This window comes from Leuciscus leuciscus (genome assembly GCF_965113295.1).
Source record: "Leuciscus leuciscus genome assembly, chromosome: 1".
Lineage (NCBI taxonomy): Eukaryota > Metazoa > Chordata > Actinopteri > Cypriniformes > Leuciscidae > Leuciscus > Leuciscus leuciscus.
This window is the reverse complement of record NC_138725.1, coordinates 24,407,945-24,429,317: the sequence shown is the minus strand read 5'-3', so window position 1 is coordinate 24,429,317 and position 21,373 is coordinate 24,407,945. Positions and strand designations below refer to the sequence as shown.

The 21,373-nt window shown below is 36.2% G+C and overlaps 1 protein-coding gene and 2 long non-coding RNA genes across 14 annotated transcripts in view; 2 read left to right on the top strand and 1 right to left on the bottom strand.

Moving 5' to 3' along the window:
* Positions 1 to 21,373, top strand: part of LOC309503306 — a 131,345-nt gene that overhangs the window by 76,671 nt on the left and 33,301 nt on the right. The window lies entirely within an intron of this gene.
* Positions 2,521 to 21,373, top strand: part of LOC309499733 (uncharacterized protein) — a 46,580-nt gene continuing 27,727 nt past the window's right edge. For 6 of the 12 annotated variants that reach the window (XM_082171170.1, XM_082171166.1, XM_082171161.1 and 3 more), the window contains exons 1-4: positions 2,522 to 2,746; positions 16,338 to 16,661; positions 16,754 to 17,119; positions 17,426 to 17,512. In XM_082171170.1, coding sequence (XP_082027296.1) covers positions 2,686 to 2,746; positions 16,338 to 16,661; positions 16,754 to 17,119; positions 17,426 to 17,512 — 838 coding nt within the window. In that variant the 5' untranslated portion in view covers positions 2,522 to 2,685. Of the gene's footprint in view, positions 2,747 to 16,337; positions 16,662 to 16,753; positions 17,120 to 17,425; positions 17,513 to 21,373 lie in introns of all 12 variants that reach the window. The other 6 variants (XM_082171167.1, XM_082171159.1, XM_082171162.1 and 3 more) reach the window with 4 other exon arrangements.
* On the bottom strand, positions 2,802 to 8,093 carry LOC309503895. The gene is made up of 2 exons (XR_014207923.1): positions 7,336 to 8,093; positions 2,802 to 5,177 (listed from the first exon to the last, which is right to left on the bottom strand). It is a non-coding gene; the product is annotated as an uncharacterized lncRNA (long non-coding RNA).

Sequence of the window (21,373 nt, the reverse complement as noted above, 5' to 3'; positions counted from 1 at the left end):
CTCAGAAGCAGAAGATGTTCACAGTTTCTTTTAAAAATGCATAGGGCCTCAATAACTGAAGCACTGTGAAACCACACACACACACACACATTTTGAAAATGGCAGTTATAACTCAGTTACAGCAGCCAAACTAAATCTAAAGTAAAAAATGTAAGGGTCAAGAGCCCAACTAACCCATAAATACCGATCACCATAATGGTCACTTAAAATTAGTGATTTTTCTCCTTCTGTGATTCTGCTTTTTAACATGCTTGTCTTCAATAATGCTCAATCATCACTCAATCAATCACTGAATTATCTCATTAACTTCAACACTGCTTCAGTGTCACTTATAACACTCTGAGTGTGGATTATATAAACACTGAGCAGTGTTCATTTAACACTGGGGAGTTTGCTGTGTAAACAGCCTCTTGTCAAGAACCGCTATATGCAGCAAATACACGACCAAAAGAGGTAAGTGTGTGCTGCAAACATACAGTACAATACAAAGTTACCAAATATAAGTTAAAGGTACACACAAAATACATTACATACTTTTGCCTGATCCTGTATCCATGGCCAGAGGTGTTAGTCCAAGTCCAAGACCATTTTCATATTTGCATTCTAAATAAATCAAACATGAAAAAAGTTACATTAATTGATTTTTTAACACTATTGATTTTTTTTCCATGTATTGTTTAGTAAGAACAGACATGATTACTATCCAGGCCATGGCATGGGAAAGTGCTGTCCCGATGATTAATGAAGGTATATTTCTAAATTGCCCTTCTCTTTTACAGGTGAAAGCTATTTTTTTAAGTGTTTAATTATGCCTATCGCAGTTTGTAGTGCAAACAAGTAGCTAAGTGGTATAGAACAAACACTAGAAAGTCAAAACTGTGAATTATTACTTATAAAATTGGTTTATGCTGTTTTCCTTGCCCATGTTCATTAATCATATATGCATCTGTCAGTACTTTTTATGTTTTAATAAATGCACTTAATGGTGTTTTGTTATTCATTAGACAAAAGCAAAACTTCAGGTGGAGTCTTTAAACCTTCATGCAATGAAGACAGATGGCAGTAACAGATGATGAGCTTCAAGGCTGGATCAATGAAATCAAGCAGTGAGCTGATACATGTGGTCATGTTTTAGATCATCTCAGCACTATACTTATTGTTTAAAAAAAACATTGTTTTTTTTTTTCATTTTTTATGTATTATTTTTCTGTTTATACTTGAATTTAAGCTTCATCCTTATACCTCTTACGTAATCATAGATGTACATTGTTATTTCTATTGTTAAAAGCATATCTTATCAATAATTTAGCAACAAGTGAGGAGAACGCAGGCAGTCATCAGGGGCTGCAGAAGGGGAATGAGACGCTTTATGTGAGCATCAGGCAGAGGAAGCAAAACCTTTACCGTCAAACAGGTCAGATCACTTTAAACATTAAAGCAACACTAAGGAACATTTTTTTACCTTAAAATAATGTTTCCAAAATCGTATCAGTGGTTTATCAAGTCTTAACAGGGTGAAAGGCACTTCTGGATTCACTTTGCGTCCCTATATCTGCTATAACCACACTATGCAAGTTTGCCAAACCGGGTCGCGTTTCTGTAGTTCGGATGAGACATAAGAAAACTACAAATTTGACTTGCTTTATTTCAAGTGTTACAATAGTCATTATTTAGTTTTTCTTCGTTTCTGATGTCGCAATACATCATACTTTCATGAAATCATGCAACATACTCTACCTTGTCTGTGGACATCGTTCATTCCAAAGCCGGTGCTGGATAAACAGTGAGCGAGTGTGCGTGCGACGAAATTATGGACAGCAGTAATGGACAAAATTATACGACAACGAACACCATTAACCACTCGGTGAGTTGCACGGTTTTGAAAACGAACGTTAAGGGTTGTTTTAAGGACATGTTTGTGCATGCCCATAGACAGCCACTCTGAAGCGGTCAAAGGCGATTCTAAACGAGTCAAAAAGTCGAGACAGGACCCATCGTCAAAATTTCTGTGTCCACCACTCTAGTTCATCCAAAACAAACCAGAAAAGAGACTCAAAGTGCTAAATACCGGAATTATCCTTTAATAAAGGAGTCTGGATCTGATCTATTTTCTCAGGGCTGGAGAGAGTAAAGCAGAACATTATAATCCATGTGTAGAAACTCTTCCTGAAGACATTTAATATCTGCTTTACAGACGCTCATGAAGTGTGTGCAAATACTTTGTTTCACCAAACTGGAGCTGACGTTAATCATTTCAAAATACCTTAAAAACAGTAATAATAATAATAATAATAATAATAGTGGAAACCTTTTCAGTAGCAAACTAATTTTATTACTAATAATGTAATTATTTTATTTCTAGATTTTAACGGCATGCGGGAAACTGCTAAAAGAAAGAAGTGAATCTAACAGTAATTCTCTCGTGTGCAAAAGTAGCCAATAAACTGTTCAGATCATATGTGTTGAGACAGTGTGTTCACAGTATATGCACTTCTCACACGTTTCACACACACTTAAAGCAACACTTCATTGTGGCATCGTGTCACTAAACAGCAACTCTAGCAGAATTTAATCACTCGGTTGATGAGAACAGAGAAAGTTACACAACCAGAGGAGGAGCTGATGATGTTTAAAGGAGGAGCTGTAACTATATATAATGAAGAGGAAGACTGACAGAAACACAAAATGGCTGATAAGTGTGATCTGTGTCTGCTGGGACTGATCATTCTCTCTTCACTTCTCACAGGTAAAGAAATCTGTATTTTCTCTAAAGACATTTAGTGGAATTAGTCTGGAAAGAGTTCATTTGAACATGCTCAGTTTATTCTTGCACACATTCACGTTGTGATCTCAGAGTTGTGTATTGATACACACAGATCATACTGTATTATTCCTGATACTGGACATAGTGTCACTCAAACATCTGATGATGAAGAATTATCTTCATATTAAGAGTGTGTCAGTGATTTGAACAGCTCTCTGAAAGGGCTGTAGTACTCGAGTCCGGTCTTGGACTCGAGTCCGTTTTTCTATGGTCTCGGACTTGACTCGGACTTGTCTCGGACTCGCTGGTATTCGGACTCGGACTTGTCTCGGTCTCGGCCACTGGTCTTGCCAAATATGGCTTTTGGTCTCGACCGAGTCCAGGTGTTTTTATTATGTTAAATTATACTTTGAGAGTGCGGTTTTTCATCTTTATTTTTGATAACTTCTTTATTACTCGCACCCATAAACGATTTGGGAGTTGAGCGCGCCTGTTCTCAGTAGTCTTTATTATGTTCCCAGTAAGCACACATATGTTGCCACAACGTATGTGTGCTTACTGGGAACATAATAATATTGGAGGGAAAGTGAAACTCTGGCCACCTAATAACTAGTGATGGGCATTTCGGCTCTTTTTCGTCATTTGACTCAGCTCACTGAAAAGAGCCGGCTCTTTTGACTCACAAACGGCTCTTTAAAAAATAAATGTTTAAATAAACTTGCTGAAAGTCCACCGCTAGTGCAACGTGAATATTCACATTTTTAATAGTCCATAACAACCCGAAAACTTGCCTGCTTGCCTTGCACATCTAATTAATGGGCAAAGTTTTCCAACTTTTTTTCTTACTTTTTAAAAAAAAAATTTATGTGGATGTTATTGAGCTTGTAGAAGTTTAGCTCTTGCGTTCTTCTGAACATCTCGCTGAATGACATCTGAACATTGCGCGGTGTAATTTCTGAGTCATATCACTCCATAATCTGCCTCTCTTTTAAATGCCTATTCCATGAGTGGTAGGCTCCAGACTGGCTGTTTTAAAATATAGCTAATATCGAAACAAAATAACCCAGGTAGTCTCATCTACGAGACGTTTAGGCCTCCTCCAGTAGTACAGACAGCTGGGCTCATAGCTTGCAGGTTTGCTTAGTGGCAAACTTTTTTTTCATTTGATTGGTTCAACCTCTACCCGCCCGAATTTAATTAAAATATAATTTTTCGTCACGTCATTCGCCCGATCCGCGGTTTATCCACATAGTGTGTGTGTGTGTGTGTGTGTGTGTGTGTGTGTGTGTGTGTGTGTGTGTGTGTGTGTGTGAGAGAGTTGGCTCGGCCCTCTCTCATGCAGTTTAATTGGTTGACATTGCGTGTATGATTGACAGGAACAGAATGTGAGGCTGATCAGAAAGTCGAAACGAATGTGTGTGCTCCTTTAGGCCTATATAATTATTTTTTTGTTTTTCTTTGAATTAGTTAATTATTTTAAATAAAATTAAAATCATTCATTATTTCATTATTACATAATGATAAAAAATTTTAGCAGCCTTTTTTTTTCCTGTCCTGAACTCGGTCTTAATCGGACTCAAACCTTTTTGGACTCGGTCTTTACTTGGACTTGACTAGTCCGGGTCTTGGACTCGATCTTGACTACAGCCCTACTCTCTGATAAAGACTAATAGTTTATTCTGGAGAGTGTGTTGTTTGCATTAAGTGAGGAAAAAAAGGATAACACTTTACAATAAGGGTATATGAATAATCATGTACCTGGATTAAACAATGAACTAATGATAATTGAAAGCATGAACTAATCATGAACCACTGAAGAGTTATCCTGAACTACGACTGGAGTCATTATGGATTCACGCATGAATAACGGCAGCCTTAACTGTAAAATCCAACAGTGATTCTAACTAACACTTTTTAGTTAACTTTACTTAATGTCTTAACTTAATTGTAAAAATCTAGTAATCTGCACTATTCACATACTATGCTTTGTTTACTAAGAAAACCCAAGTTAAGATTAATTGATTGGTTTTCTTTTCACTCACTTCCTCCACTTCTTTTCACTCATTTCCTCCACTTCTGCAGTTATTTTTCTCTGTTTGCATTCACTCATTTCCCAAAGTCATCTTGAATGTTGAAATTTTCATACAACTGAAAAATTGGAGAGAACATCACATAAGCTGACTTCATAAATTGATGTTGATTTTCCTAAAATGTTTTTAGTCACCATTATGGCGATTAGTGATCCCTTTGGTTCGGCACTTGGAACTTAATTTATACTATTGTAATTCTCTTCCCATTGATGCAGTGATTGCAACAATAAATCAGTTATTCGGTCTCAAATGAAGATAAGTAATATATATATATATATATATATATATATATATATATATGAATGAATGACGTATAACATACACTGTTAGACCTTACCGGTTTTTTTTACAGTAAAATACTGGCAACACTGTTGCCAGTAATTTACTGTTAATTGTGCAGTTCTTTACTGTAATCTACAGTATGTTACTGTAAAATGCACTAAAACTCGAGTTAACTAATTTCACTTGCAGAAACCTTAAATTGACCAACTGTCATTTACATGTATTAAACTAAAATGTATAATGCATTAATAACGTGAGCAAAGTATTACTGTGAACTTATTTCATTTGAAACCACAACAAAACTTTTGTAAATAAAGAGATTTCCACTGGACCAGCAACTACACAGTCACCGCCTGTTAAATAAAGCAACATGCAGCATTTCATCAATATTTGTAGGTCTTCTCCTGGACTGAAGCACAGGCTCTACTCTTCTGCACAATGGTGACCCAAAAAACGAAATTTTACAGTAAACTACTGGCAACAGTGTTGCCAGTATAAACCTGTTTCATAACTTACAGTTTATTACTGTTAAAATACATTTTGTGGGTGTGTCTTTTTATCTTACACTGTTAACCCTTTCAACCCCACAGGGAAATCCACACTACAAAGAGTAAAAAGTAACATTGAGACAGTGTTGCAGTGAGATAATTAAGAGAATATGTAAGTGATTGTTGAGCATTAGTGATGAACACCTGCTGTTAATAAGCAGAATCATTGAAGAAAAGAGAAACACAAGAACAGAAAATAGAGAAACACAATAACTACGACTGACTTCCAGCCATTACACATTATTACACTTATTATTAACCAGTATGACTTTGTTTCTGTCATACAGAAATTGTTATTGAAAATGTTTGTTTGAAGTTACCATTATAGAGATCAGTGCTTGCTTTAGTTGGGATGCTGATGCTAAAACATTCATTTTTCTTTTGCTGCTTGAGCTGTGTTTTTGCAAGTCACATTTGTGCGCACACACAGTTTATGAATGATTGTGGTTGTAATGCTTATGATGACAAAATCATCATATTGCCTGTTCATTCACTAAGGAATTAATTCTTATTCATTCAGAGTTTTATCCTCGATCAAAAGTGTTACATTACCACTACTGTGAAACTATAGCAATAAATTACTATGACTCATTTTTTTAACACATCATGCATAAACCAAAATAAAAACAGAGCTACACTATATTTTAGAAACACAGAGATAGCACAATTTAGCACATTAATCTCAACAATGGTGGCAATATTTCTTTTTTTTTATTATTATTCATGCAGCAGTGCATGCTGGGAGTTTTATATTATCCTGGATCCCAGCATGCATTGCGACATGAAACTTTTCACCATTGTTGAGATTCATATGCTGATTGTGGATATCTGTGTGTGTCTGAACCAAGTAGGAGTAAAATAAAATTGAATGAACTATATGATTGTTATTTTTCAGAAGACCTGATTATAGAAATATTGATTTCATTTTGTAGATACACAGATTTATGCTAAAAATGACATACCCATAATTTCAATTAATATATACAGGAAAAATCTGAAAATCAGATAGTCCAAGATGATTGTGACATCATCACAAAAGAACAAAAACACCTGATCAACTATCTCTTGACTTTCTCCTGCCATATCAAATGTGTTTTATAAACTCACTGTTACAGCAGTCAGAGAGAGATGCAAGGTAAGAAGTCAAGGGACAAGAGACCAACTAAAGCAAATACTGATCTCCATTATGGTGACAACAAATTTTATTATTAACTAAATCTCTGTTAATTCTCAACAATAACTTTTGTACATGTATGAAAGAAATAATCATAAACTGGTTTGTAAACTGGTTTCACACTCAGTGTTACTGGAAGTCAGTTGTAGTTCTTGTGTTTCTCTTTTTTCTGTTCTTTTTTCTCTGTCCTTCAGTGATTCTGCTTATCAGGTGTTCATCAGTTTCTCAATTCACTCTCTTCTTTTCATTCACTCTGTCAAGTGGACTATATTAGTGAACTAATGTAGGGAATAGTGAATGAGGGTATAGGGTGTGATTGGGAAAACAGCCTCTGAGTGTCGATTTGGAGCACTGTTCATTTACAGTATATTCCTGTAGGCTATTTTTGTTTTCTAGGGTATATTACTGTTTTAATGGAAAATGGTATGATACTGTCTGAATTACGGCTTTTTTTACAGCAAGGGTTAACAGTGTAACTATATTTCATGTCATTTGATGTTCTTTTATAATTGTGTTGCTAACACTTATGTCCTAAACATCTTGTGAAACTTTTAATTGGGTTTATATAATCCCTCTATATTTGTGACAATCTTACAATTGATCATACTTGAGTCACACAGACTTCAACATTCAGCCTGCAAAACACAACAATGGTAACAATTATATTTTATTTATAGTAAATTATCAAGTACTCTCTACAGTTCTTTTTTAGTTACTAGAACTCTTGTGTAAGTGAATACTAACTATACTAACTAATAATTTGTCAGTACCACATACTATTCCTATTTCACTTCCCAGGTGAAAAGGAAATATATTTAAATTGCGCTTATTTTGATATATTTAATGTATTTTAAGTGTACTGTATTGAGTATGAATTAAATGTGTTATTTTGAAACAACTTCAAATATACTTGGTATACTTTTATATGTATTTAAGTTCAATTTTAAGGTAATAGTAATATATTTTAATTAGGGCTGGGAATCGATTAAAAAAAATTAACTAATTAATTGCACAATTTGCTGTAATTAATTGCAATTAATTGCATTTCCCCCAAGCTTGTAATCATCAATATTTAAACTTAGAATAACCTAATTAAATTAAAACAACACAGGAAAAAAAGGAACAGAAAATAACCCTATATTAAAATAATATTAAACATCAATATATCAATATATTATTCTTTTTCAATAATCACTCAACATAATCAATTAAACAGATGTTTTTTTTTGTTGTTTTTTTTTACTAATGGACTAATGAAACTAATTTGTTTCATCCAAATAAAATAGAGTCCTACAAAGCTATTATTACCAGAGCATGTGATCAGAGCAGGTCATTTTAACATTGTTGCCCAGCATGACTATACCAGCTCAGTAGGGCTATTGCAAACAGAAGTCTACTACAGAGAAATTTCACGTTATTTGAGCGGACTTTGCTTTTCCAGTGCGTGATCGGTACATGATTCATGCGTTTGGGCCGTTAACGACAGAGCAGAGCACACAGCGCAAACACGGAGCGGAACATTGAGCAGAAAGCGCAGCGCGCCGGCACACACACACACACGCGCACACACAACGGAGAGCGCGGCGCACGGAGCGGAAAAGACCCACTCAAGAAAGCTGCGCGAGAATGAAACCTGATCGCCGAATACGGAGGGGTGGGACGGCATATTTTGGGCCTTTTCAATAGCAGCCGCAACAGGAAATCATTAAAACGAAAAAAACAAAAACAAAAAAAGTGCTGCTTTAATTGCGTTCTTTTTTTAACGTGTTAAACATCTCAAATTAATCGCAAAGATTAACGCGTTAATTCCCCCAGCCCTAATTTTAATATACTTAATTGTGTTAAAATGGAACTATTTTAAGTACATTTAGTGTAATTTAATAGCACTTCTTTAAATTGTATTTTTAATACACTTTAAATATGTTTTAGAACTACACAGCTGAAGTATATTTTTAGCTTCACATTAATGTGTTCCCAGTATATTTTATATATAATATCAGCTTATTAATAATATATTAGTAGAACACTATAAGAGACACTATTAGTATAATAAAAATACATTTTTATAAAACCATTCAGTATGAAAATAATATATTTTAATGTATTAAAAATACAGTGAAAAATGATCATTCCGTAAAACACACAGTAAAAAATATTTGTATAAAACACAACACACACACACTTTGAAAGCTGGTAAACTTTAATGTACTACACCCAGTGTACATCAGTACAGCAGCATATGTAAACTGTAAAAAAAAATATATATACATTAACATAAAATACAGTGATCTGCAGAGGTATTATAAACAACAACAAAAAAACTAACTTAAGTCAATAAACCTAACTACAGTCAATAAAGTGCACACAGTAACAAGCTGTAAACAGTTACAGTACTGTTACAACTCAAACCATCTTCATCCTTCAAGTGAATTGGAGTGATTGGTCTTTGAGTTTGCCTTGTTGCATTTCCTTCGAATCAGTGCTCGCACCTCAGACGTGTTGGAAATTGTTTGATCACAGTGTCTGTGAAAGGGGAAAATGAGGAGTTTATTTTTATATTAAAACAAAATTAACCTCTGTTAAAAAAGTAACTGTTCCCTTTCAAAAGGGAACTTGCACTGCTTCGATGATGCTATTGGGGAACGATGTTCTCTAGGCGCCTCTTTAATACTTCTGAGTCGCACTAGTCGTGTCACAGGCTGTCGCCAGTCAAATTCTATTGCCGTGATTCTACAGCTTTTCAAACACCGGTTCACATGGAGGGTGTTCCCCATAGCATCATCGATGCAGTGTCTCATTCCCTGTTCTCAGGGAACAGAGGTCGTAACCTAGACGTTTTTTATTACAACACAGTATGATGTTTTGACATTTCCCTATGTTGTACATACAAGGTGAAAAAGATGTACTGTTAAATGTATTATAAATGCATTAAAGTACATTTGTTTTGTACTAAAAACATACTTAAGTACATATTTAATACATTTAATAGTAAGTCTTTTTCACCTGGTAAAAATGGAATTCTTTAACATGGCATGTAATGCTTAGTTCATATATTTTAACAGTAGACATTCAATATAAAATGTTAATGTAATTCAGAAAAGGAGTTAATAAAACATCTCTTGCACAACTGTGAAGTCTTCATGGTATGTCACTGTATCACAGCAAAAAAGGGCAATTTAACTGTTTAACTGAAAAAGTATACCCAGCCAACAAGAATAATAATTATAATGTACAACAAATGCTAATCTTTATTTTTAGCATTAATGTTTTAGTCAGCCCCCTTTGACTTTGAGAGCAAAAAAAAAAAAAAAAGGTGATGTACAGAAACACATACACTCTTCACCTCTGTTAAAAGATTTAAGGAAATTAGAAGTTGTGCAAAAAATATTGTAAGCCAGGACAAGTGACTTGCAGCTGTCCCAAAAAAACAATTAAACAAGATTTTTACATGATTTTTACATGAATGAGCACAAATTAGACACCTGAAATGGACATGTTGCTAACATTTTCCTACCAAGACTAACCGAATTGCCTTTCAATAAGCCTGATTCAAAAATCTCTATAACAGAGGTGATATGAGATTAAACAATACTTACTACTCTATTCTTTGCTTGTCACTGCACTCAGATTTCAGTTTTTCTTCTATAGCAGCTGGTCTGAAAAACAACAAATATTAATATTTTAAAAAAGAGAGAGATTTACATATACATATTTATATATCAGTCAGGCATGGCGTGTTTACATTTGTTCACATTAAGCAGCCTCTCTATCTGGATTTCTGTTTCCTGCATAAATTTAAATTAGGTCTGTAGCAGGACACCAGATTAAGAGTAAAGATGATACAAATTAAACATCTTTAACTCACTCACTTTACTTTTCTATGCAATCTCCAGTCTTAGATCAAATTAAGTTTTATGAACGAAGGAATACTTCCAGAGTTGATCATACAAAAATAACTGGGTTGATCATGTTAAACAAGTCACATCATCGGTCATCTGGGTTTAAGGTTATAGCGTGCAATGACTATATTGACAGAAATGGGAGATTGATAAACATGCTGAAACAAAGGAAACATTCAACATTTAAAACTTCATTAAGATCTCATGACTGGCTGTGATTGTACAGGCAATCGCCTCTTTCAGATAATGTTGCACAATTAAAATGAAAAATGACACATAGTATCATGTTCAATGTATCAATTAAAGATTAACGTTTATTGTAAGGTTCAAATAAGTTGAATTTCTTGTCTAAACTGCATCTGGCCATTAGTTTCTGACAGCACGTGGGGAGACTGGGCGGGGATTTACTGTGAATGCAGACATGATGGCTGGATTGCGTTTACATTACACTGAGATCCGATCACAGTGCGTCCTCGACTACCTCCGAACCTGGACATGCTGATCGGATAACATTCCGATCAGAAGCGCGTTTACACTTGTCTTTTCAATGTGTGTGTGTGGACAACTTCCAGATACAGGTCGCATGTTAATGCCAAGTGTAAACGCAGCCATAGAAAGTTATCAGAAAGGCAATAAGTTTGTCAAGCTTGAACAAATATAAACACCAATCAATACACACTTCCATAATTGGCTGGTCAGTTTTTTTCAAACTTTTCAAAGATCATTTACAAAATAACAATAAAGCCAAATTTTCCAGGTAATCAGAAATAAATACACAGCTTCATTTTGCAAATACAAATAAAATGAATGTAATGTTGTACATTTTATAATAACTAATTCTGTTTTTTGAAGATGCATTGGACAATGTTGTTTTATAGTTGTTTTAAGATGGAGACAAATCTCTCCACATAGATTTTAAACACATTTATCAAAGACTTTAAACTTTGACTATATACCCAGTGCTGAAGTTGCTAAAAAATCAGTGTCAGCATCATGTTACAGCGGTTAACGTCAGTATTACACGTACACGTCATATTAGCAAATGCATGAGACCTATCCAACTAGGGAAAAAAAACTAACTTACTTACTTATGCCCTCCACCCCTCCCGGGGTATGGGCCGCCAAAAGTAGACCTCCAGAGATTTCTGTCCTGGGCCATTTTTTCTAGTTGACTCCAGTTGAAGCCCATCCTTGTGATGTCTGCGTCGAGTTCGCGTCGCCATGTGTTTCTTGGGCGGCCTCGCTTCCGCTTGCCTTGAGGATTCCACCTGAGAGCCTGCCTGGTGATGTTTGTTGGTGGTTTGCGAAGGGTGTGCCCTATCCAACCCCATCTTCTCCTCCAGATTTCTACCTCCACTGGGAGTTGGCATGTCCTTTCCCATAGATTGGTGTTACTGATAGTTTCAGGCCAACGAATGTGGAGAATCCTTCTGAGACAGGTGTTGATGAAGGTTTGGATTTTACTGTTGGTGGCTTTGGTTGTCCTCCAGGTTTCAGCGCCATACAGCAGTACTGATTTCACGTTGGAGTTGAACAGTCGGATCTTGGTGGTCAAGGTCAGCTCTCTGGAAGCCCAGATGTTCTTGAGCTGGATGAAAGCGCCTCTTGTTTTACCAATCCTTGCCTTGACATCTGCTTCTGTTCCTCCATGCTGGTCGATGATGCTGCCCAGGTAGGTGAATGACTGCACTTCCTCCAGAGGACTTCCGCTCAGTGTGATTGGGTTGATGTTGCTGGAGTTGGTTTTAAAGATCTTGGTCTTCTTTTTGTGGATAATGAGTCCAACTTGTGCTGATGCAGCTGCCAACACATTGGTCTTCTCTTGCATCTGTTGCTGGCTGTGGGAAAGAAGTGCGAGGTCGTCGGCGAAGTCTAAGTCATCGAGTTGATTCCATAAGGTCCACTGAATCCCATTTCTGCGTTCGCTGGTAGAAGTCTTCATGATCCAGTCGATGGCGATGAGGAAAAGGAACGGGGATAACAAGCATCCTTGTCGGACTCCAGTGTTCACCCGGAAGCTGTTGGTGAGCTGTCCTGCGTGGATCACTTGACAGGTCATGCCTTCATATGAGCTCTTTATCAAGTTTACCAACTTGGATGGGATGCCGTAGTATCGGAGGAGCTTCCATAGGACCTCTCTAAAAAAAACTAAACAGTGAGCTATTTATTTATGCAAACAGCAACTAAAACTTACCAGTAACTTCTGATAGCAGTATCTTCATCTCTTCGAGTCTGATTCAACTTCGACTTGAAAAGCTTGGCTCTGATTGGTCAAATTGAATGTAACGTTAGCTGAACTGAAAAAGACGTGCTGTTACACTGTCAAAAACACGACTGGCAAAGACCAGTAACGTAAATTCAATTCAAATCTTACCTAGAATTACAACATAATGAGGTTCCAAATGTCACACGTCATGCAAACTTGAAGATGGTGAAAAAAAAACAACAACAACACTAACAGTTACGTTTTCTATTAACGTTAGATAAAAAAAAATCGAAATGCTGTCATGATCACTCAACCTTAAGTAGTTGCAAAACATTTAAGAATTCCGTTAATCTTCAAAAGAAAAACTGATATAGCGTAGGCTAATGAACTTGATAGCACTTGATGAAGTTTTTCGGTTCCTTGCCACTGTTGCCTTTGGCTTGCTCAGTTGGGGATATTTTGGGGATATTTAATTTAATTTTATCAATCAATAAATTCCTCTTGAAACAAACTTTGTTGTATTATTTTAATTTAATACTGTGAAGCTGCTTTGATACAATCTGTATTGTGAAAAGCGCTATACAAATAAACTTGACTTGACTTGACTTGACTTAATGAAACCTGAGAGATTTATATCCCTTTGATGAACGATTCACCAAAACTGTTCACGTTTGAACAAGTTAATCACAAAAAACATCACCTAATCCATTTGAATCGCGTGGTTTCCTCCAAGTCCTCCAAAGAAACACGATCGCTCCAGTAAGGAACATACGCACATAGACAGTATATAAAATGGACACAGCGACCCCACAGGTTTCAACGGAGAGAAGTGAAGCAAATTAGAAACCCTCACTTCCTGATGGCTGAGCGTACTGCGCAGACTCAAACTGAGCTTGACGACGTAGATGTGACGTGAGCAGCCTGACTGACAATTGTAAGTCTTCTAGTAGCTGTGCCTAGATAAATCTGAATCATTCCCTTCCGAAACTTGCAGAGACGGAGAGCGTGAGTTGGAGCTGTCCATGAACTAGGAGCAGGAGAAACTTTATGATTCTCTATGGGCTTCTCCCTTGACTTTATCGGACATTATGCCTCCACGTCCCCCCGATTGCCTGCGAGCTTCTCCTCCTGTCTATACGGTAATTTCCAGAGAGTCGCGTGGTTATGACGCAATCGTTAGCCTACTTTTACAAAAACTGCTTCTACGGGGCCATAACGTAAGATACAAGGTAATGGAGCATTTTATACATTGTCGTGTTTCTTTAGAAATAAACAATGGACAAATGGAGTCTTTAAACGCCTCAGATGTAAAGTTATTCGCTGTCAAAGTGACGCCAAAATGAATGGGTGTCAATGGGATGCTAACAAGCAGGTGAAGGCTTGTTAGCCAATGGCGGCTCCCGGGGGTGGTACGGAAATCGAGCGCTCGATTACCCCCCTGCATACGCACAGCAACTGAAGCTCTGAGTGAGGTGTGAGCTCATTATTATCACAAGAACCAATCACAGCCGTTCAACGACTCTGGAACCAATCAGGATTAGTCACAATTTTCAAATTTAAACAAGTACAACATATTTTTGGACAACATTTAAACATCTTTGGAAAATGTATCTATGATGCATTTAAAATAATATGACGTTGATATCCTTGTGGGAATTTCAGTAGTAAAAACATATCATGTAATGGACAACAGCCTAGCCCTTTACAAGTAGTCTACAAACAAGTAAAAGTGAACAACATTCATTTTAAGTGCTTATTGCAATGCTTAATAAAAGATGACAAATGTTTATAATACATTAGAAGTTGCTACATTATACAAAAAATCAAAAATATTAAAATGATAAATACATAAATATTACAAATATATTGCAGTAGGCCTAAGTGTTTAAAGTACTTTAAACACACTAAAAGCTTAATCATTTTGCTATGTTCTTACAGAAGTTACACATAAAATGTACTTTAAGTAAGAGCAACATAAGTATGTTTTCTTTAAATAAACTAAAACTTCACACAAATGGTATGATTGTGTTTAGCATATTTCTTAAAAGTATTATTAAGCATATATTTATTACCAATGTGCTTCTAGTATACTTTTTAGAAATATATAAAAATGCAATTCAATGTATTTTTAATGCACTTCAAATAAGCATGTTGGTAATACAAATGTATTATAAACATACTATTTGTATTTCAAGTATATTTTTAATACATTTAATACTATGTATTTTTCACCTGGGTTTACTTGCTTTTTTTAAGGCAATCGGTTTGCATGCTTTTTTTAAGTAAGTCCAACTAATTAGATTTTACAGTTAGTACATGTTTGATAGTTAATGCATTCATTAAAATTTATGGAAAAAACAAATCAAACTGCCACTTTAAGAAAGAATAAGAAATACCCTTAAAAGGTCTTTATCTGTTTTGTGTTGCTCTCTTTCCCTTCAAACTCAATCAAACAAACAAACAAATAAAAGATAAAGGTTATTTGTAGTTATTTTACTATTTATTTACATCATTCAACATATCTGGACTCAAAAGGAAGCCCAAACATACCTGTAAAAACACACACGAGGCACTTTTACAATCAAATATGGAGCGCAAGCTAATCGAAGCATAAACGAATAAAACAATACAGTTAATACAGTACTGTACAAAACTACCTGGAAAAATCCCAATATAAAACACATGCAAACATGACTTTAATTATCAATTTGGTTTACCAAAGCAATCAGATTAAAATGCCAGCATTACCGTAGCAACACAACTCGCACATATTCACACACCTAACACAACAATATCTACACAACGAGTGTTCAGCTCAGCTCAGTGATGTTGTGTGGTCAGAGAACAGAAGTACAGTATCATCACGACTGTGTCTGGATGGAGAGTGAACTACTGATCCCAGCAAACCTTCCCTGAGTTTTGCTCCTTCCTTTGGGAACTGTTCCACAAATATTCTTTGTGGGTTTTGAATTGTTATTTTGTATTTAGCTGTGCATAAGTCACAGTAGGGTGAGTTTGAAGGAAAGAGAGAAACACAGAACAGATAAAGAGCTTTTAAGGGCAGTTATTAGTGTATTTTCTACGGTTGAAGAGGAGGATCAACTAATCCTGTGCCGTCCAGTAATGATTATGACAAAGCTGACATCAAGAGTTCAAGATATGATGATATTACATTATTTACATATGTTTCAAAGTCAGGGTATTTCTTATTCCTTCTTAAAGAGGCGTTTGATTTGGTTTATCCATAAATGTTTATTAATGCATTAACTATCAAACACCGGAAAAATATTTGAATCTTCTGCTTTTTATGCTGGTATGGTTTATGTTTTCATTTATTAATATCATAATGATCACTGAGATATACTGTGTTTCAGGTATCAGTGGAGTGGATGATCATGTGTTCATCAGTTCTGGTGAAAATGTGCGTCTGTCCTGTAATAAAACTCTTCCTGACTGCAAATCTAAAACTACATGGATCTACTCTAACAGCTTCAGACATTCAGCAGCAGTTGAACTGATTGACCTAGGGATAAAGAAGAAAGACACAGAGAGACATGAGAGACTGAGTCTGGAGTCTGACTGCTCTCTGAACATCAAGAACGTCACAGAAGAAGATTATGGATATTACACCTGCAGACAATTTGTGAACGGACAGAAACAAGGAACTGATGTTAATGTTTATCTGCATGTTCTTCATGGTAAGTTTATGATTATGTGGTCAATTTAAAAAGGTTCTCCCTTTAAACTCAGATGATGATTGAAGAGTCTGTGATTTGTGTCTTGTGTTCAGTTTCAGTGTCTCCATCATCTTCATCTTCATCTTCATCATCATCATCATCATCTTCATCCTCACAGACTGAGATCAGTCCAGGCCGCTCTGTGACTCTCTCCTGTCAGTTGTATTCATATACTGGATTCTCCTGTGATGATTGGGTTCGTTCTGGGGGAGTTGAGCTGTTGTGGCTGAATCAGGCTGGTTTTAATCTGACGACAGACTCCAGATATCAGATATTATCATCATCATCAGATCAATATCACTGTAACATCACTCTGACTACAACACTCCTGAATGAAGATGACAACAGAGAGTGGAGATGTCGGCTTACTCACAGAAATCAAGTCAAGACCTCAGTCAGATACACTGTCAAGTATTCAGGTGAGAAAACAGTGTTAGAAGAGCCTCATAATGTCAGTAACACTAAGGTCTATCAGTATCACTGAACCAGAACAAACTGAGGGAACAAAAGCTTCTTTGACTCTCACAGAAGAGTAACTCAAAGCATTGCTTCAAACTAATGAACTGCAGTGAAGTAACAGTCCAAAACGTGATGCTGGAAATAATAAAGGAATTGAAACTTGACAGCAAAAATATTTACTTTTAATATAATATGATGATCAAAGTTAAAATATGAATGTCGTATTGTACAGTATTAATCATCTGAACTAACATTCATCTTCACAGCTCAAGCTGATTCAACGACAGCAGTGAATCCAGTCCACATCACACACTCTCAGGATCCCTCAACTATAAACACACACGTTTCTAAAGGTATGTCATATTCTACAGTATGATTGTCACATTGAGTTGTTGTTTTAGTTTCATTTCATGGACTTTTATGGTGTGTCCCAATTAGCGTACTTATGCATATTCTAGGACATGTTTAGTATGAACAGTGAGAGTAGTGTGTTCATATAACACTCCGGTTCTTTCACTCGATTCTCCCAGAAAGCGTCACATGAAGACGATATGTTGAGCTCATCCATGCAGCGCATTCACTGTAGATCCATGAAAAACACCAAACAGACATAAAATACTGCTCATACACTCACACAATTATCAAAAAACATACATGTAAAAGTAAACAAAACAAATATACAAAAAAAGAGAGAAACACAAAATAAGCCATACACTCGTAATGCTCGGCAACAAGTTTAATGTATAAAACTTCAGTTATTCATCAAGTCTGGGTGTCTTAGGACCCCAATATGAAATAAACTGATTTAAATATCTTTTTTTAAAGAATATTTTTTACCTTAAAGAAAAATAGTTATCTCTGCCAACATTTTGTTTCTGTCTGACCGGAGAAAGTTTGTCCTGCCATTCACCTCAACAGCTCAGATGAAACTGAAGAGAAAATGGCCGACTTCACTTATTTTTTACTTCTAATGCTCAGTTCGCCTACTTATACTACGCCCTAAAAGTATGTACTCTTTTTGGGAAGAAAAGGTGCATACTTTTGAGTGTGTAGCAGAAGAGTAGACAAGATTTGGGACAAACTATCACATCATACAACTGCGTCTTTAACGGTTGCTCTCTGTCGCTTATTTACGCGCATTCTGACACTCAAACTGACCTGTCAATCATCTTGTCAAAGATAAAATCCTCCACATTTACATTCATTTAATTTCCTACTGTATCGGAGAGAAATGCAGAAGCACGTTGATCTGCAGTCGCGGGTCTTTCATGACAAGACTCTCCTCATATTAATGCATAATGATGCATTTAAAGGAACACTCCGACTTTTTGGGACTTTAGCTTATTCACAGTATCCCCCAGAGTTAGATAAGTCCATACATACCTTTTTCATTTCTGTGCGTTCTGTAAGTGTTATTTGACGCACCCACCGCTAGCCTAGCTTAGCACAAAGACTGGATGTAAATGGATAAGGTAGCATACTAATCCCAATAAGTGACAAAATAATGCAAACATTTTCCTATTTATGTGTTGTGATCTGTATAGTCACAGCGTGTACAAATAACAAGGCTATATGAGACAGAGACCATTTTTAATCGTATAAATACTGGGAACTATATTCTCACTAGGCGTAGGAGCACAGCTACTTGGGCGGAGTGGCTACTTGGGCGGAGTGATTAGCGCAGCACACGAGACGCCCTGTTGATGGTTCCGTAAACAAAACAAACGAACTCTCTGCTCCTCACCTAGCGGTGGGTGCGTCAAATAACACTTACAGAACGCACAGAAATGAAAAAGGTATGTATGGACTTATCTAACTCTGGGGGATACTGTGAATAAGCTAAAGTCCCAAAAAGTCGGAGTGTTCCTTTAAAAGTTAATGGCCAAACGGATCTTTATAAAAGTCCACATTGTTATTCCAGATGAAATTTAACACATAATCTAATCTAAACCTCTCACCGTTGGTCGCACATATCTGCCATGTTTTGTTTTTTGTTTTGTTTTACACTTTTTATTCGTGTTTGTAGTTCCTCCTCCAAAGCGCAATGGGTTGTGGGTAATATTAACCTTTATAGTGAGCACGGATCCACACTTCGAAAATCCACCGGAAATAGTAGACCATCCGGGGACTTCTGGCACACTCTTTTCAACATAGTACTATGCTTTGGGACACACTTATTTTAATCTCACACACTGTTTAGGAAGGATAGTATGGACATGGGCTCTGTTTACGTCCACTTTTTGTGCTCATCCCTCGCTAATGTTGCACGAGTGTCCACTACTGGTGAACTCTTGAAATGAGTTTGAATGAAATGCTCTAAGCCCTTGATCACTTGGAATCCAATAGGGAGCTGATTATAAATTATACTTTTTTTTTTTTTTTTTTTACACAGCATTATATGTATGTATGCTTGGGCTGTTGGAGAAAATATAGTAAAAAAGTATCAAAATAAGTCCAATATCATACTCTATAGCAGTGGTTCCCAAACCTGTCCTGAAGGCACCCCAACACTGCACGTTTTCTTTGTCTCCCTAATCAAACACACCTGATTCAACTTATCAGCTCATTATCACATGGGTTACACCCTACAGTGTGAATTGTAGGTTTCATTTAAAGGTTTCATTTAATTAAATTAATGTGCAGCAATTTGTACAAATAGAGTCTATAGGCCTACTATACTGTTGTAGCCATTAAATAATCTCATTTAGTATCATATTTGTTAAAATATTATAATGTTATTTTTTTTCCATCTATGTTGAATATGAAAAGTGAACAGCACGAGTAAGATAGGATGCATTATATCGAGAGATGGATATGGAGTGGGTCAGACATGATTTTGACCACTTCATTAAGTTTTGTTTAGTAGAAAACCTTTCTTTAAAGTGAATTTCGTTTTCTATAAATTGTATCTTAATTTTAATCAATTTTTCATCAACCAATTGCTGGATTTAATAAGTAAGAGAAGCAAATATAACAGACACTAATCATGGAGGCGCCCGCGCGGTCACTTGCATTGCACGTCAGCTGGAGCGCATCTCATCCTCCTAACTTAACGAAACTCAAGTATGCCTCACACAGACATGATAAATACATCAAATACACAAAGCTTGAAATGTCTTCAAACGAAATAATTCAAAACGAAAAGAAAAAGGCTACTCTCTGATTATGTCTTTATGTGCATTTCTCTCTAGGTGCGTTCACTACAAATATGGCGATCGTCAACTTCATCTTTGCAGTCGACACTGTCAGAAAACACTAGTTTATTGATAAAAAATCAATGCACGCATCACCGGATTTACGAATACACATCTTGCTTGTTGCACGCACACATATTATGTCGAAAAAAACGAAATGTTGAAATAACATTATTAATAATTAGAGGTGGGCATAGATTAATTTTTTTAATCTAGATTAATCTAGATTAATTTTGAAATTAATCTAGATTAATCTAGATTAAAATGGCTCATTTGAATTCTGCCGAAGGCATTCAGAATATGTGTGCTACCCAAATAATGACTATAAAAGTAAGTCTTTGAGAACGGGTTTCTCAAGCCAGGTGGCGCATTAGACCAGGGGCTCATCTCCTGTTTCCAAAATGCATCACAAACTGCTTGAGAAAGCTGTTCTACTCATAGACTGTAAAAGGTTACTACTGTACTGTTACCGTCCGTAGGCAACATTAGGTAGGCCTATGTTATTATCAACTACTATAGGCTATCAATTAGGGATGGGCGATATGGCCTAAAATCTATATTGTGATATACATTGCAGCCTCTTGCGATAACGATATACAGTATATTATAATAAAACCATTTCAGAACAGATTACACAGACTAGGGCTGGATGGTTAATCGAAAAGTAATCGAAACTGAAATTCAGAGCCTGTAACCGACGTAATTTTACCAAGTCGGTTATTTCGTTTTTTTAATCCTATTAATATTTCCGCCTACTGTGTGTGTACTTTCCCCTTAAAACATATTACCGCGTGTGTAGTCACTTGACTCCGCCCCGTCCCTGAACGCGCGTCTATTTCGCTTCAAACGCTCGCTTACGCGCGTCCTATTCGCTTTGGACGCGCGAATGGATTCAAAATGTTTAAGCGTAGAACTAGACGCGATAGACGCGAATTTGACGCTCTATTCGCGTTTGCTGTGAACGCAGCATAATGAACAGGCTGCGATGTCAAGATTGCAATGCTGGAATGTGTGTGTCAG